Source organism: Triturus cristatus, chromosome 11, assembly GCF_964204655.1.
Source record: "Triturus cristatus chromosome 11, aTriCri1.1, whole genome shotgun sequence".
NCBI classification, from domain to species: Eukaryota; Metazoa; Chordata; class Amphibia; order Caudata; family Salamandridae; genus Triturus; species Triturus cristatus.
Window position 1 is genome coordinate 376,023,771 of NC_140594.1, and position 18,226 is coordinate 376,041,996.

Below are 18,226 nucleotides of genomic sequence, written 5' to 3' on the forward strand. Positions count from 1 at the left end.
AGATGGGGCCATTCGAAGATGGGGCCATTCGAAGATGGGGCCATTCGAAGATGGGGCCATTCGAAGATGGGGCCATTCGTAGATGAGGCCATCCATACATGATGAGGCTGTCGTAGACGATGGTCAGACAATACCATCATAGATGAGGTAATCATAGGGAGGCCATCCGTAAATGAGGCAGACCTAGATAAGGCAATCGTATGATGAGTTTTTCTTCGAGATGAGGCTGTCCTGGGCAATCTCATTGTAGAGGAGGCCATCGTAGATGAGGCCATTCGTGGGTGAGACCGCCGTAGATGGGGCCGTCGTCGACGACCGTCGTAGATGAGGCCGTCGTCGACGACCGTCGTAGATGAGGCCGTCGTCGACGACCGTCGTAGATGAGGCCGTCGTCGACGACCGTCGTAGATGAGGCCGTCGTCGACGACCGTCGTAGATGAGGCCGTCGTAGACGACCGTCGTAGATGAGGCCGTCGTAGACGACCGTCGTAGATGAGGCCGTCGTAGACGACCGTCGTAGATGAGGCCGTCGTAGACGACCGACGTAGATGAGGCCGTCGTAGACGACCGTCGTAGATGAGGCCGTCGTAGACGACCGTCGTAGATGAGGCAGTCGTAGATGAGGCAGTCGTAGATGACCATCGTAGACGACCATCATAGGAGGCCCCTCATAGACGAGGCCATCGTAGATAAGGTCAATATTGTTGAGGCAGTAATATTAGACACGGAGTTTTGTAATAGACTCCTTAATGTCAGGTTAAACAGATTTCCCTGATGTAGGGATGAAAAGGGAGTTGTAAGATCAGCCTCTGAGGAGATTTTTCCCACTTGCCTCTCTCTGTGAGAAATGCCTATCAAGACTCAAGGTAGGTCTTTATGGCTTTTTTGCGCGCCCTCAGAAGGTTCCTGGCGCGACTTCTCCCTTTGACCTCTCCTATGAGGTGAAGCAATCCTCGTCGTTCTCATCAGAAGTGACAGATGAAAGTCTCTGTAGTCCCAATAATAGCCTCATCTCTCAGAACTTGAGAGTTATTGAGGAAAGGTTAGACATATTTCATAGTCTATTACCTTGTTTCCTGCCACTCTGCCATATTACTGCCTTAATAGGGTCAGAGAAATGAAGTATGATCTTGGTATGATCCAAAAAGTAGTAATAGCTGAAGAAACTGAGCAGAGCTCAGGGAGACTCCCTTCACACACGACGTGCGGTGAAAATCTGAGGAGAACTGCCTCTGCTGGGAAGGTTCTGGAGGGTGCTGGCAGCTGATTGGCTGGGACCAATCTTTGGTTCTTTTTTCTATAATGATGTAGATAGGCTACTAAGACTTAGGCCTTAGGCTTTTTCTTTTAGCCTACTACTATTATTTACTCTTGGCACTACTTTTGTATTTACCGTGGGACTCCCGCCTCAGCGACGGGGAATGATTCAGGCATGTGAATCTATGAAAGATACCCCAATACTGGATAAAAAGGAATGATCAGCGCTACTGCAACATAGAACGCATTGAGCACTGTTGAGTCCTGCGAACGGCAGTCCCCAGGAGAGGGTAATCCCACGGAGGGGAGACTCACAATTACGGCGGGAAATCCCACGGAGGGGGGAAAGTCACAGTCTCTGCATGCGGCGTCGTTCCCACTTGGCAGGGGGCGCACCGGGCCTTCCCACGACTCCCGGGGAGCAGGGGGGGGGGGGGGGGGCGAGTCTTAGGCCTACCTCCCAGCCCCCGGGGGTTACCTTGGTCTCGTCGCTCGGTTCCGCTCCGGGCCCTTCTTCCGATGCGCGCAACGGCGCGGGACACTCCCGGACACTCGCTCTTCCTTCTGACGCTGCGACGGCAGCGGCGGGGCCCCAGGCTTCTCCGCAGGCCCCGACTTGGCACTGACACTTCCCTGAGGCCTACGGGCCGCGGCGGTGATCGCGTTGCGGGTCCTCGCACCCGGGGGGGTCACAAGTTAAGCGGGAGCTCGGCCAGCTCCGCGCTCGACAGCAGATCCGCACAGGGGGTCACAGGTCAGGTCTGGCAGCGCAGGAAACACAGCGCCAGTACCTGGTCGATCCCCAGCAGTCAGGCAATCAGTCGTTTCATGAAGTTACAATATTCGGTTTGGCATGAAGTTTCAGGATGTTGCTTCTGCAGTTTCAATATTCAGTCTTTGTGGCCCAGATGATACTGGCGCCCTTGGGGTTCGGTTCTTTGGGGGGTAGGGGATGAGTTGGCGACTAGGTCCTTCCTAGTCAGGCTGGGCAGAGGTTCCCTGGGTCCTCCTACTGCTGGGCAAGATCAGTGGGTTTCACAGGATCCCTCACTCACTTAAGAGGCAGCACCTAAGCCCTGTCACTCTCAGAGGCATAAGTCCCTGGCTAGGCCCTACCGCCTACACTCCGGCATGGATTCTCCAGCTCTGCTTCACCCCAACTGGCCAACTGACTGGAAAAAGTTCCCTCCCTCACTTATGTATCCCTAGGTCAGGTGACCTCTAGCCAAGGCGGCAAAAGTAAAAACCACACCTCCCTTCTAGAAGGTTCCAGCATATTCTAGGAGCTTCCCCATTCTACCTATGGGACAAAAAAAGGCGGGCTGGTGTCGCAACATTATTGTGGGGTTCCAGCCAGCTCCTGGCAGCTAGGGTGCTACTATGAAAGACCACTCTGCAGTAGCAGGGGTCTGTGGCAGCCATCTTGGGAGAAGGGTGCACCTGCACCTTAACACTGGTTGGCAATGAAAAGGCGCCCGGAGACCTAAGTCCAACATCAAAATGAGGGTGGAAAAAATGAGGCACGATCAAAAAATAGAAGGGCTGACAGGTCCAACACACTTAATGCAGTTTTCTGGCTTTAATGCAAAGGGAGTGTTTTTCTTTAGCACACACTTCAGTTGCTAGAACACAAAGCTTTAGAAAAAGCAAAAGTCACTGCTCTGTGAAAGCCAGTCTTTTGTTATTCTTAAGTAGAGTTTATTGCTAAGTGTTCACGTTACTCGCAAGCTTTTTTATGCGTGCTCCAGGAAGGAGACTGCCCTGATAAGATAAAGATAAGCAATCAAAGGCTATGTCTGTTTTTGAGAAACATGTGCTGCTTTTCCGTTACTATAATATAATACAGCGTGGAATTTTTGTCGAAATCATCCATTTCATTCTCTTTTTTAACAAACATTTACGCGATAATCCCAACACTACTAGCCTATCATAAAAAATATTTGTGATATCTTCCAAGACTTTTTTTCTTTAATATGAGATAGTGTGGTACATTTGTAAAAATGTTCTTTTTAATCTCTTTATTTTCTAAAGTGTCTACAATATAATTCAAAATCCAAGGGAACTCAAGACCTGTAAACAGGGCATATTAGATGTAACCAATACATCTGGGTTATTTGTTATAAGCAAACAACCATAACCCACAGGTTTCTACGAAAGGAGTACTCCTTTATTAGAATAAAAAATAATTCTGCTCATTCAGGAACTATAAACAGTAGCTTTCTTTCTAGAAATTGTATGAATGTTAACAGTGTTAGTCTGAAGCTTTTGCGTGAAGTTTTCATCTTTTTTTAAGGGAAGGATTTTTTATGTGTACTCAGTCAGCACTGCTGTAGATAGACAACAAGCGTTCAGTGCCACAAAAATCAAAACAATCCACACAACTCCACAACATACAATTCAGAGCTACACAATTCCACACCACACAACATAATTACAATCCACATAATACCATTTAACACCACATAATTCAACTCCACCTAATTGCATGCTACTCAATACCACAAAAATACACTCCATATAAATCCACTATGAAGCAACAATCCACATAAATACACTCCATACCATGCCACATAATTCCATTCAACATAGTTTCCCTGTACACCACACTGTTCCATGCCACACTATTCAACGCCACCCAAATCCATTCCAAACTACATAATTCATCACCAAACCACTGTATTCCACTCCACAGAACAATTCCACTACACACCACATATATTAAATTTAGAACACAGAATTCAACATCATACCTCAAAATTCAAAAGCACACCACATAATTCTACTCCCCTGCATAACAATCCACAACACAAAATGCAATTCCACACAATTCCAATCCAGGCAAAAGCACCAAAATACTATCCACATAATACAACTGCACACCATGCCACATAATTCCACTCCACACAATAATGCCACAACTAACAATTCCAATCCAACCCACATAATTCCACTATACACCACATACATCAACCCCAGTCCATACCACCTAAGTAGGATATTTACATTTACAACACCAATACCTCTAACTCTCCCTTCTTTTTTTTAACACCCAAACACACAGACCTGGAGTTTAGCTCCTAACTATTTGTTCTTTTTCGTTACAAAAATGCAACACTACCCACACAGTTCCTTGCCACACAATTCAACTCCACACATTTCCAATGCACACCACATAATTCAACACCAAACCACATTATTCCACTCCACAACACCATCCCACTACAACTCAACGACACAATTACCTAACACACCACATATATACAGTCCACACCACATAAATCGAATCCACATCACACAATTCCACATCATGCCACAAAATTCAAGTGTACCACATAATTAAACTCAACAACATACCACTTCACAACAACAAATACCATTCCACATAATTACACTCCATTACACAGAATCCCACTCCACATGATCCCAGTACACTAAATACCACATAATTACTATCCAAATAATTCCACAGTACACCATGCCACATAATTACACTACGCAAATCCTATCCACACCACACCACACAATTCCACGCCTCATAATTACATAACTAACTAATCCAATACAACCCACATAATTCCACTACACACCACATACATACACTCCATAACACATAGGTAAAAGACATTGCCATTTACAAAGCCAATAGCTCCAACTCAAACTAATGCAAGACCGATTGCTTTTTTTGTTAAAAAAAATATCCCAGCTTAATTAAGGGTGAAGTACTTTATATGGCTAGTAGAGGTTCCTTTACAACTCCACAAAGACACCTAGTAACAACCCTTTTCTTTCTTCGTGGATTTTCTTTTATTACTTACGCTACTACTGGAATATTTTTTTTAACAAAATTAAATCTAACAAACATTATCATGTGCAACGCGAATAGCTGAAACTTTCAGTAAGGCGAGACCTATTCCATTGCAAATGCTTGTTTAGAAGAGCTTGTACCTTTTGTTTGAGCTGATGTTGGTGCAGTCACAAGAGTGTGAGGTGGAATATTAGAGGGTTGCTTGTGAGCTCCAGGCAATAACCAAGTTGGATAATGTCCAATACCCATTTGTATGAAGGGTTATTGATTGCCAAATGGGAAGAAACTGTTGCAGTCTTCCCCCCAACAGGGAATGGATAATCGGGGGGAAGAGATATGAAGTCAAGTCTTGTTGGGGGATGGAGAGGTACGTGTTGTGCGCCTCTATTTTTTCCTTTAAAATGGTTTCCTCTGTATCCGCCTCTATAGAATTGTCTAGAGGGAGAGGATTGTGTCTGGGTTTTATATGAAGATGGGGCCGCAACTGTAGTATTAGTTTTTGAGCCTCCTATATAAAATGAGCGGCAAAAGGATCTTCTGTTAGAAGGACACTGTAGCGCGCCCATGGATTTTGCCATTTCTGTATCCTTTTTCTAAGTGATTTGTTAACTTGAGGCCCAAAGAGGAGTACTTTGTCAAAAGGGGCATTAAGGATAGTTTGTTGAACTTCTGGTTTGAAACCAGAGATTCTTAGCCATGCGTGTCTTCTGAGGAGAATACTGGTGTTGACTCCTCTGGCTGCAGTATCCGCTGCATTTAACGCGCACCTTATAGAAGAATTGGAAATAAGTTTCCCTTCTTGTACCAGTTGCTGCCCTCTTTTCTTGTGCTCCTCTGGGAGATATTGTAATAAATCTTCTATTTCGTCCCAGTGGGCTCTATCGAATCTAGCCAACAGATCTTGTGTATTGGCTATACGCCAATGGTTTGCTGTGTGAGCAGCTACTCTTTTGCCTGAGGCATCTATTAGTTTTAATTCTTTATCTGGAGGTAGTGCCTCTCCTGAAGTTGAGAGTTTCCTCTTTTATGAGAATTATAGACCACTAAAGAATCCAAAGGCAGCTGACCCTTAATGGCAACTGGGTCAGATGGTGGGGTTTATATTTTTTGTCCACCCTAGGTGTTAATACCTGCCCTCACTGGATCTTTAACAAATTCTTCAGTATGCCTCATCATACCTTTTAACATGGGAAATTAATGATGTTCTATGTGTTTTTTCTAAAGTTTCAAAGAGGAAATCTTCTTCTAGTGATTCCTTATGTAAAGTCACTCCGTGGTACGTGGCTGCCCTAGCAATTAACTCCTGATATGAAGTATTATAATCAGGAGGGGAAGGTTTAGCAGGGTATAGATCTGGATCTGTGTCAGTAGGTGGATCCATATTATAATCATCCCATGGATCTGGTGGTGGCTGATCATAAATGTCATCCCCAATATCAAGATCTGTACCTGGAGATCCCAGTGGTGTGATGTGTAGAGGGTCTGAAACTGGTATAATGGGTACAGGTGAAGGGGTTTGAGGAATGTGGCGAATAGGGCTAGTAGCCATGTCCTTCTTTTTAAGAGGGATTTTATACCCAGTGTCTATTTTCCTTTTGGAAGACAGTACTACTGTCTTAGTTGTAATATGTCGAGTGTCAGGGTTTACACAGATTTTCTTTTGTTTTGTATACAGCTTTTGTTTCATGGTTTCCATAATTGGCTCCTGAGGCTTTAGAGGAGCAACATTGTGCTTTGGTGCCGAAATTCAGTGCAGAGCTGAATTTGTCCTTTTTATCTTTTGTAACCGAAGGTTTCAGAACCTAAGGGGTGTCAACTCGGCCCCAGCCCGAAAGTTTCACTTGCTGTTTCAGTGCAGAGCCAGAGGGCGGGCATTGGAATCAGAGTCTCGGTGCCTACCATGGCCTGATGGCAGTGGTGGCCCAGAAACCTTTAGTTTCGTGGAAGCGGGTTTTGTGGGCAAAGGGGCTGTGATACTCATTGGACCCTGCCCAGCTGGAACGTTGTAGGGCTCTAGTTTGATCTCCAATTCGGAATCGGAGCCCTGGACGGACAAGGCTTCTCTCTATTCTGATGCTTCCATTTCTTCTTGCTCAATATCCTCTTCAAAGATATCAGGGGTGTCCTCGATACCCTGTCGCTGCATGTCTCTTCATCGAGCCAGACGGTCACGCAGAGTCCTTTTGGATCAGAACGACTCAAAAGCGTTGCAGCTTTCTTCTTTATGCTCCGGGAGAGACAAGGGTTACAAACCTTATGAAGGTCGGTGCACAGGTATTTGGAATGGCATAGAGGATAGAATTGAAACAGAGTCCGTTCCATCAGCAGAAGACTCAATGATGCATATTCGAGTGAAAGCAGAAAGATGAAACGGGCTAGGCCTGAAGGCCACGGTTAGAGTTTGCTGACTGGATAAAGAAAGTTTTCAGAATTTCGACACGAGGATGGTAGAAGACGCGATCGAAACAATAACAAGGAGGGTAGAGTGAATTGCGCAGCGAAGAGATCCCGATTAACAGTTTCGAATCAGAGCGATGCAATACATTTCTGATGGCCGAAAAGGATATAATCTAACAATGGAGTCGATGCCCATGCGCACTATCAGCGAAAGGAGGCGTCACCTAACCTTGTGACTGGAAAATACTTCTTCGAAGAAAAACAATTTGCAAACAACCGGACCCAACACTAGATAGAAGGAGTATGCAAAGCCTGTGTATCTACAGTACACATGTCTCGAGCCAAACAGTTATGGACTGCACACACGGGGATGCAAGTAGAAGGAGCGCAGGTACCAGTCTGAGGGTGGAGGAAGAGGAAGGTGGGCATTAGAGGGAAGTGTTGTGAAACCAAGCTGTAAGGGTGCTGGCAAGCAAACCCAATCCTTGTTGACGAACAGAGGTATGCCCTTGAGAGTAGGCAAGGGGAAGAGGCAAAGCAGCTAGAAACGGCTGTGGCAAATGGAAAGCAAGACACAGAAGTGGAAACTAGACACTGAGGTCACCAGAGCAATATATGAAGTTATCCTGTAAGAGAAGTGGGACCATTGAGAGATACAGGAGCAAGGGAAACAACAATGCGATCAGGGGGGCAGGACAAGTTGGCATACAACAGCACAAGGTATGCAGAGAAGCTAGACACCCAGGCATCGCTAGGGGAAATGGGCACACTGGATAAGTGAAGACTAGACAACAACACATAGGGGACCAAGACCCAGCGGGTGCAAATGGAAACATGGTATGTGGGGAAACATTCAGCTGTATTACTTGTGCCATGGAGAACGTGATAGATGGATGTGACGAGTGTGCAATGGACAGATAAAGGTCATGATACTAGGAGGCAAGTTCTTGAGAGTCATATCTCATGAGTTGCAATACTTGCATAATGGAATAACACTGGGTAATGTAATAATTATTCAAAGTTATCAGTGAACAAATGGTAGAGGGTGTGCCATAAGTGTAGTAAATATTATTATTTAACAAATGGTATTCAGCATTATTGCGAGATACAGTACTGTGTACCTGTATGCTTGACCCAGTCGTAGACACAGTGCCATGCAGCCGAATGTTAGACACAGAGGTAGCAGAGTTGTTTGCCAGAATTTGAGGCTTGCTGACGATCTCCTGAAGACTGAAGCTTAGACCCTGCAGGAGGCTGCTGGCAGAAGCAGCCGCTGAAGTAGCTGTTGACCCTGAAACAATAAACAAATGTAACTATACAGGCAAGTACATAATGGAGCGGAGTAAGAGGCGCACAAGAGTGAGGGGAAAAACATCAGGCGCCTCCAAATTGGAGTTCAGGACATGAGGAGCAGAGAACGGCGCCTAACATAAGCCATCAAGAGACAGCACAGAAACAAGAGAGCGTGAGGATATTACAGGACATAAAATGCAAAGCCCAAGGCTAGCAGAATAAGCTGGATGTTTAACAGAAGGGCTTTCTACAGCCTCACTGTAAACTTGATATGTTTAGCTCTTCAGCATGTCCAATCTAATTGAATGATAACCTTTAACAAGCTTTAACATTTTTGTTTCCAAAATAGGCGTTTATGTATTCTGAAATGTATCCATTCTACTTTGCTTTCACAGTCTTGACACCTTTTCTCCTGCTAAATCATTAAAAATGTGTAGATACATAGAGGATTACTTGTGCTGGGATAGCTGCTCATTTTTCTGGTTATACCACCAGAGCCAAAGAACAAGTTACTTACCTTCGGTAACGCTTTTTCTGGTGGATACAGTATCTGCCTGTGGATTCCTCACCTTATGAATATCCCCTGCGCCAGCATTCTTCGGAAATTTTTCGTAGCTCTCCACGCCGACGAGGTCGTCACAATGCCATGGCTCCGCTCGCGGCTCCGTGTGACGTCACTAGAGCCATAAGAAGACCACGTCTGCGTGATGACATCAGTTCCACCCATTTTTTCCGTGCCACCGAGGCGAAACCACCAACCATATGGAAAATGCATACGTAGTACACAGTTTTCACACAAATACACACAGTGTAAAGTGACAAAGGAAAGCAAAATAAAGCAAACATTTCCTTTAAGCCTACAGAAAGGCAAAATAGAGGCAATGCAGAATGACAATATGAAACAACATATTAACTAATACCCTTTTTAAGGTATAAAAGGGTGGACAACGGGGAGGCAGGTGGGTCAGTGAGGAATCCACAGGCAGATACTGTATCCACCAGAAAAGGCGCTACCGAAGGTAAGTAACTTGTTCTTCTGATGGATATATCTACCTGTGGATTCCTCACCTTATGAATAGAATCCCACAGCAGTCTCACTCCCGGAGGAGGGTGTCCACCCTTCTATACCAAAAAGCCCTGTAAAACAGAGCGTGCAAAATGGCCGTCCCTCCTCACTTCGGAATCTAAGCAGTAATGCTTTGCGAAAGTGTGGCGGGAAGCCCAAGTTGCAGCCTTACAATTGTCCAGCACAGGAACACCCCTGGACAAGGCAGAAGTAGATGACTTGGCCCTGGTGGAATGAGCCCTAATGCCTTCAGGAGGCTCCTTACAAGCCAGAGCGTAGCAGATCTTGATGCACAAGACGATCCACCTGGATAAAGTGCACTTGTGCACCGCTTTGCCGTTCATCCGACCAGCATATCCAACAAAGAGCTGATTATCTTGGCGGAAGTCCTTTGTTCTATCCAAATAGAAACTAATCGGCCTCTTTGGATCCAAACGATGAAGCCTCTCCTCCTCCTTGGAAGGGTGAGGAGGAGGATAGAAAGTAGGGAGGGTAATGGACTGTCCTAGATGGAAGGGAGTTACCACCTTAGGCAGAAAAGCAGCCCTGGTCCTGAGTATCATCCTTTCAGCATGTATGGTCAGAAAAGGAGGCTCAAAGCCTGAAGCTCACTCACCCTCCTAGCCGAGGTGATAGCCACTAGAAAGACCGTTTTGAACGTCAGAAGTCTCAAAGGACAACTATGCATAGGTTCAAATGTGGAACCCATTAAAAAAGTTAACATCAGATTTAAATCTCACTGGGGCATAATAAAAGGAGTGGGCAGGAAACATATTAATAAGCCTCTTAATGAACCTTAAAACTATTGGAGACTTAAAAAGAGAAGGCTGATTGGGCAAACAAAGAAATGCCGACAAAGCCGACAAATATCCTTTAACAGTGGCCACAGCACAGCCTTGCTGAGCCAAATGAAGTGAAAAACAAAGAACATCAGAAAGGTGCACTTTCAGAGTATCAATAGATTTCTCTCCACCCCACCTAACAAATTTCAACCACCTGTAGGAGTAGATAGACTTGGAGAGTGTCGCCTGGCCGATAAAATACCATCCACCACGTCAGGCGGGAGAGAAAAAGACTTCAGGTTGTCCCGTTCAATCTCCAGGCATGAAGGTGCAGGCTCTGGAGGTGGGGGTGTAGAACCTGCCCCTCCATCTGAGAGAGGAAGTCTGCCCTGATAGGGAGACAGAGCGGAGGGTGCGATGAGAGGTGAAGTAGATCTGTGTACCACACCCTTCTTGGCCAATTCGGGGCAATCAATACGACTTGGGCTCGGTCTTGGCGAATTTTCCTCAGAACCCAAGGAATCAAGGGTATGGGAGGAAATGCGTAAAAGAGTAGCAAGCTCTAACTCAACTGAAATGCGTCCCCCAACGCCCCCTGCATCGGAAACTGCAGAACAACGGGCCGTGCGCGTTCTCGAGAGTGGCAAACAGGTCCACCCGAGGAGTTCCCCACGTCCGAAAGATGTGTCGAACTACTTCCGGATGAAGACTCCTTGTGGTCGGCGGAGAACGTATAGTTTTACCTGTCCGTGTAGTTTTGCAGCTTGAAGACTTTCTGGATTCACTATGCTGTGCATTATTCCGCCATCTTGTGGTTGGGTCCGGACTCATAGTATTTTCTCTCTTTTTTTTTTTCCGTGGCCCAGATGGGCGGCGACGTCCCACCATTTGGTGTCCTTCGTGACGTCGGCGCGCATCCTGCGGAAGCTCCCACCTTTGGTCGCCATCTTCAGATTCTTTTTTTCTTGTGTTAATCTTGTCTTCTCTGTTATTTTGTAAAGTCTTGTTTATCATTAACCCCTCACCTCCGGTCTCATCTTTCTGGCGGAGGAGGGTGGATGAATTCAGAAAGTCTTCAAGCTGCAAAACTACACCGACAGGTAAGAAACTATACGTTTTGCAGCGTGAATCTTTCTGGATTCACTATGCTGTGCATAGACTTTGTAGCGGTTTGTCCTTATTGTGGTGGCTGGGTGGATGATGAGCACTGGCTACTGCATATGTGTTGTAAGACCTTCTGTCCCACTTGCGCTTCTTTTTTCATTTGAATATCCACAGAGTAGTGCTTAGTGAACGTATGCACTGAAGACCATGTTGCCGCTTGGCAAATGTCTTGGATAGGTGTGTTCACTAGAAACGCAATTGTTGCTCCTTTTTTCCTTGTTGAGTGACCCTGATCTGCTCTTTGTAACTGTTGTCTTACCTGCTTGTGGCAGAGTTGAATTGTTTGCGCAGTCCATCGTGCAATGGTATTCTTGGTGACTGGTCATCCCAGAAAACTGCTTGCAAAGGAGACAAAGAACTGTTTTGTTTTCCTGCCCTTCTTTGTCCTTTCTATATAGTGCATTACAGCCTTTCTGGCGTCTCGTGTGTGTAGAGCCCTTTCTGTTTTTGTGGTCGGTTTGGGGAAAAAACTCGGTATTTGGATTGTTTGGTTAATATGGAACCGAGACACCACCTTTGGCATGAAATGTGGGTCCGTCCTCATTACAATCCTGTCCTTGTGTATTTGTAAGTAGGGCTCTTGGAGTGTGAGTGCTTGCAACTCACTTACTCTTCGTAGTGATGTGATCGCCACTAAGAAGGCCGTCTTTAGTGTGAGCATGTGCAGTGTAGCCATGTGAATAGATTCAAAGGGTGCCTTCATCAATTGAGTTAGCACTACGTTGAGGTTCCATGCTGGTGCTGGCATCCTCTTTGGGGGGGCGATTCTCTTGGACCCTTCCAAGAATCTCTTCCCCACTTGAAAGGTGAAGAACTTTTCCCTTTTTCTCCTCTTGTGTAGGCCACCACCGCAGTCAAGTGCACCCTCAGGGATGTGTAGCTTAATCCGCTTTGTAGCAGGTGTGTTAAGTACTTTAGTACTATTGATTCCCTTGTGACCTTCAATTGTAGCTTCTCCTTGATGCACCATAGGGACTACCTCTTCCATTTTGCTATGTAGCACTTTCTTGTGGTAGGCCTCCTTGCCTCCCTGAGTACTGCCATAGTACTTGGTGGTAGTTTTAGGTGTGCAAATTCTAGGTCTTCAGGAGCCATGCTGCTAGGCTGAGACCCTCTGGTTCTGGGTGAAGCACCCTTCCGTTCTGCATTGTTAACAGGTCCCGTCTTCTTGGGAACCTGTCTGCTAGTTCTTGTGCCATTTCCACTGTCTGCGAGAACCAGGACTGCCTGGCCCACTGAGGTGCTACCAGTATTAGCGTCATGTTGCTGATTCTGCATTTGCTGAGTACCATGGGAATCAGTGGTATCGGGGGAAAAGCGTATGCAAAGTTATTTGACCAACTTATCCATAGTGCATTCCCTTGGGACCGATGGTCCGGTTGTCTAGATGTGAAGTGTTGCCATTTTGCATTCTGGTGTGTTGCAAATAGGTCTATTTGTGGAGTACCCCATTTGTGGAAAAGCTTCTCTATTTCCTGCTGGTTGAGCTCCCATTCGTGAGATGCCGACGTCGGTCTGCTGAGCCGGTCTGCTTACACATTGCCCTTCCCTGGGAGATGTATTGCTAGTAGGTCTATTTTTAGTGAGATAGCCCATCTCCAAATTTCCTGTGCTAGCCCTGATAGTGGTACTGATTGTGTTCCTCCTTGTTTGTTGATGTAGAACATGGTGGTTGGGTTGTCTGTTTGGACCAACACCCTGTTCCCATACAGCTCTTTCTGAAAGGCTTTTAAGGCTAGGAATACAGTTTTTAGCTCTAGGTAGTTGATGTCTCTGACCGCATCTTGCTGCAACCATAGACCCCTCGCCCTGAGCTTGTTCATGTGTGTGCCCCACCCCAGCTGGGAGGCGTCCATTGTGATGGTCACTGTTGGAGTTGGTTGTGTGAATGGCTTTCCCTGTGATATGTTTTCCTTTTTCCACCACGCTATTTCCTGATGCACTGCGTGCGTGACAACCACAAGATCTTCCCAACTCCCTGTGACCATTGCTGCTGGATCCATTCCTGGAATGGTCTCATGTGTAGTCGGGTATTCGGGACTTGGTCGATGTATGACGCCATCATTCCCATCAGTTTGCTCGCCGTCCTTACTGTCAGAACTTGCCCCTAGCGGTAATGACGTGTTTCCTTCAGTATCGCCAACGTTTTCTTCCTGCTGGGGAACACTTTGGCCTACATGGTGTCGATCTCTGCCTCTAAGAATATCTCGATTTGTTCTGGTTCTGTTGACAATTTCTCCCAATGGATCGAGAACCCCAGTCTTGTCAGTGTTAGTATGACGTGCTGGATGTGTAGTCTGCATTGGCTGTACGAACTTGCCTTTACAAGCCAGTCGTCGGATAAGGGTATACGTGTATCCCTTGCCTTCGTAGGTGTGCTGCGACAGCTGCTAGGCATTTTGTAAACACCCTTGGTGCTGATTTGAGCCCGAATGCCAGTACTGTGAACTGGTAGTGGCTTTGATTGATCACAAACCTTAGCAGGCACTTGTGTTTGTGGTTGATGGAGATGTGTAAGTATGCGTCCTTTAACCCCTTGAGTGCCCCGCCCTTTCCCCCTCCTGTGCCGGCCCTTTCATTAGCGGGCGGGGTCCATGACGAGATAGTCTCGTCATGGGCACAGCGCAACCGCGCTCCATGACGAGACTATCTCGTCATGGGCACAGAAGGGGTTAAATCTATAGTAGCCATGAAGTTCCCTCGTTGTATTTGTGGTATTACCTCTTGTAGGGAAGTCATCTTGAACCTTTGTGTTCTTATGAATTTGTTCAGGAACCTTAGATCTAGGATAGGTCTTAGTGTCTCGTCCACCTTTGGCACCAGGAAGTAAGTTGAGCAAAACCCTTTGTTCCTTTGGTACCACCTCTATTGCCTCCTTACTGAGCAGTTCTTGCGCTGCTAGCTGCAAGAGCGAGAGTTCCTTTGCTGAGTGTGCCCTGTTTCTTGGTTTTCTGTTCGGAGGCCGTTTTTCTAACTCAATACAGTATCCGTATTGTATGACGTTTAGTATCCATTTGTCCGATGTGACCTTTCTCCATTCCTGGTGGAAGTCTCTTATTCTTACCCCTACCGGTGTTGAGTGTTCAAGGTACTGTTTGTCGTTGAACCTTTGGCTGTAGTTTTCCTTTAAGTCCTTCTGCCCACACCGAGGTGTTGCTAGGGTGGGGGCATCTTCCTTGATGAAGTCACTTGGTTGAGGGCTGTTGGCCTCTTCTCCGTATTTGTACTCGTCCATTTCCGCGCCCTCGGAAGGACTGTCCCCGGGGCTGGTACTGAGAGTCCTGCTGTTGCTGTCCCTGCTGCTGCTCGGCTTGGTTGTTCCCTTGGTAGCCTTTGCTGGAACGTTTGGTGCGATGTGGAGGGCACGTTGCCTCCTCTACCGCCTGGCCTTCTCGTGGGTGTGCCTCTTCTCATTCCCCTGAACTGCAACGCCCCCATGGACCTTGCTGTTTCGTTGTCCTTCTTGAGCTGTGTCAACTTGCCGTCGACTGGCATGCGGAACAGTAGCTCTACATTGAAAGGTGTGTTTAGGATGTTGCTTTGCACCTCTGGCTTGAATCCCGAAATTCTGAGCCATACGTGTCTTCTCTCAGTCACTCCTATCATTAGCCTGCTTGATGTTTCTGCCGCGTCCAATGCTGATTTTAGGCATGTGTTCGCCATGTTTTTCCCCTCTTCCACCAGGTGAGTAGCTCTTTGCTGGTACTGGTCCGGTAGATGTTTTAGGAGCTGTCCTACTGCGTCCCAGTGTTGATAAGCGTGCCTGTTGATCAGGGCGTTGGAGTTAGCAATGCGCCATTGGATTGTCGCATTTCTCTCCGCTTTTCTCCCTGTGAGATCCATCCTCCTACTCCTTGTCTGGAGGTGGTTCGGCATTAGTGGGTACATTGGCCCTCTTCCTAGCTGTTGCTGCAATTATGGAGTCGGCTGGCACTGAACCTTAGATGTATGTAGGGTCCTGTGAAGAATGTTTGTATTTCTTCTCAGTCCTAGGGGTCACAGCTTTGCATGTTGCAGGCTCCATAAAGGCCTCTCTTCCTTGATCCAGCACACTAGTGAGCATGGGCAGGAATTGGCTCCTCGTTTGTTGTGGCAGTTGAGTTTCCAGGAGGAAACCTGATTTTGGCTTCTCTTCCTCCATTTTCACCCCATAAGTCTGTGCAGCATTCTGCACGACCATGTTGTAGACCCCTATGTCATCTGGCGGCGAGGGCCTCGAAGGGTACGTGTCTACCCCGTCTTCCGGCGATTCTGTGTCGAGGTCTTGCCATTACATGTCTTGTGCCTCTGAGGGTGTAGAGTACCGGTAGGATTGAAGGTATTTGTCGCCTTCTCCCTCAAAATAGTAGTCTTCGTCCCCGAGTTCCTCGGCTGGTTCGGGAGTTTTCGGGGGTTCCGCTTCATCGTCATCTCTTTCGACTTTGACCGCGGGTTTCGGCGGGATGGTGAATTGGCTCATCTTCTCGTCGAAGTCATTTTTTTAGAATCAATCATTTTTATTAAGTGATACATCTGCAAAATACACAGCTCAGCTGCCTACATCCTGCGGCCGGCAGAGCAAATCAAGGTAGACCATACACAGCGCATGGGTCTACAGCCCCCGCAAGAAGCTGATGAAGCACAGGCCAGGCCCACCAGGCAATAGCTCATATATCACATTTATCTGTAAAGTTCAAAACCAAAACAAAGAAACACCCCCCAACCCTCCCCACCCTCTCCACATCAGTCACTACCCTCTACCCCGAGGACCCGAGATACAACAGTCTGAATCAAAGAAGGGTCAAGCCTCCCCAGCGGCCCCCGCCGGTTCCAAAGGGATAAGCTGAAGAATCTGCAAATATTTGGGGCACTTAACTGCTCGCAACTCCTTCGACAGAAGCCGCAAGAAAGGGCCCCAGAGCTTCACGCAGTCCGTGCCCCTCCCATCCAGCCTAAGCGATAGACGTTCCATCGCAAGCAGATGCCAGAGTCTCCGGAGCCAGTCTCGCGAGTCCGGCACAGCCGGAGAGCCCCACTGCGCCAAGAGAACCTACTGCGCCACGAGCAACGCCAACGCAAGCTGCCTACCCCTCAGTGTGCGCAGGGGAAAGGACTTGGAATGAGGGAGGCCCAACAGTGTGTGCACAGGTTCCTGCGGCAGCCTGATCTGAAACGCCTCATCAAGATCGTCCAAGACCGCCGCCCAATACCGCACCAGCTTTGGGCATCGCCACAACAAGTGTATGAGAGTGCCAGGGTGTCCACACGCCTGCCAGCAGAGACCAGATTTAGTAGGGTCCCAAGACTGAATGCGCGCTGGAGTAGAATACCAGTATGCCGCCGCCTTATAGGCAGATTCTGCCCCCGCCGTGGCGGCCGCCGTATGGTGAGTGCGGTAGAAAACATGCTCCCATTCCTTGCTCGTTAACGGACGCCCCAACTCAGTCTCCCAACGCACCTGCGCCCTTGACCGCCGCTGCCTAGGCTGCGCCATTATTATTGCATATAGTTGCTAAATGAGCTTCCGATCGTCTTTCTTATAGACCAACCAGCGCTCAAAAACGGTCAGGGGCCGGGACATCAAAGCGAAGTTGGAGGGGAGGGTCACCCAATGTGCCAACTGCGTGTAGTGGTAGATGTCGGTGCTCGGCAAGTCAAAATAGTCTTTGCGCAGTTGGGCGAAAGGGATCACTTCATCCGGTTCCAAAAGGGAGCCCACCCTTTTACACCCCTCCTCTCGCCAGCGCTGGAAAACAGGGGACGCACATCCCGGTGAAAAGTCAGGGTTGTCCACGATCGGGGTCATAGGGGAGGGGAACGTGGTCCACCCCTTAGAGTTCGCTAACTGATCCCACACTTTAAGAGTCCACACGCCCTATGCTTCCGCGGAAGCCAAAGCTCACGCCAAATATTACAACCAGCGACCGTCTGATCCATGAAAAGCCAATGCTTGCTGGACGTAGGTCGGTTTCACTCCGTGATAAATCGGAGACAAGAGGCCTGATAATACGCCCGTATGAGCGAAAAACCCAACCCTCCGGCGGCTTTCGGCAACGTAACAATCGGCAAGGCGAGTCTCTGCCTCCTATTATGCCACAAGAACTTATAAAGCAGGCCCTGCAACTTGCGGAGGGTACCTGGTGGCGGCTGCGCCGGAAGCATCTGGAACAAATAAAGGACCCTCGGCAGCAGAGTCATCTTTACCGCCGCCAGCCGCCCATACCAGGACAGGACAAGGAGGGACCAATCAGAGAGCGATTGAGGTGGGCAGTCTGGGCAACGGAAGGGGTCAAGCGGATACCCAGGTAGGAAATGTCAGAGTGCACCCACTGGAAGGCAAAATCCCGCTGTAAATCAGCGATCTCATCTTCAGGGATAGAAAGATTAAACACCAGCGATTTGGAAAAGTTGACTTTGAATCCTGCCACCAAGCCAAAAGCATGAAGCTCTCATGTCAGATACCGCAGGATGGAACGTGGATGA

General features: G+C 47.5%; 1 protein-coding gene across 8 annotated transcripts in view; it reads right to left on the reverse strand.

Annotated features, from left to right (window-relative positions):
* The window catches only part of KANSL3 (KAT8 regulatory NSL complex subunit 3), a 596,819-nt gene that overhangs the window by 203,442 nt on the left and 375,151 nt on the right, over nucleotides 1-18,226 (reverse strand). For all 8 annotated transcript variants that reach the window (XM_085634440.1, XM_085634436.1, XM_085634437.1 and 5 more), the window contains one exon: nucleotides 8,581-8,750. In XM_085634440.1, the coding sequence (XP_085490566.1) occupies nucleotides 8,581-8,750 (170 nt within the window). The remainder of the gene's footprint in view (nucleotides 1-8,580; nucleotides 8,751-18,226) is intronic.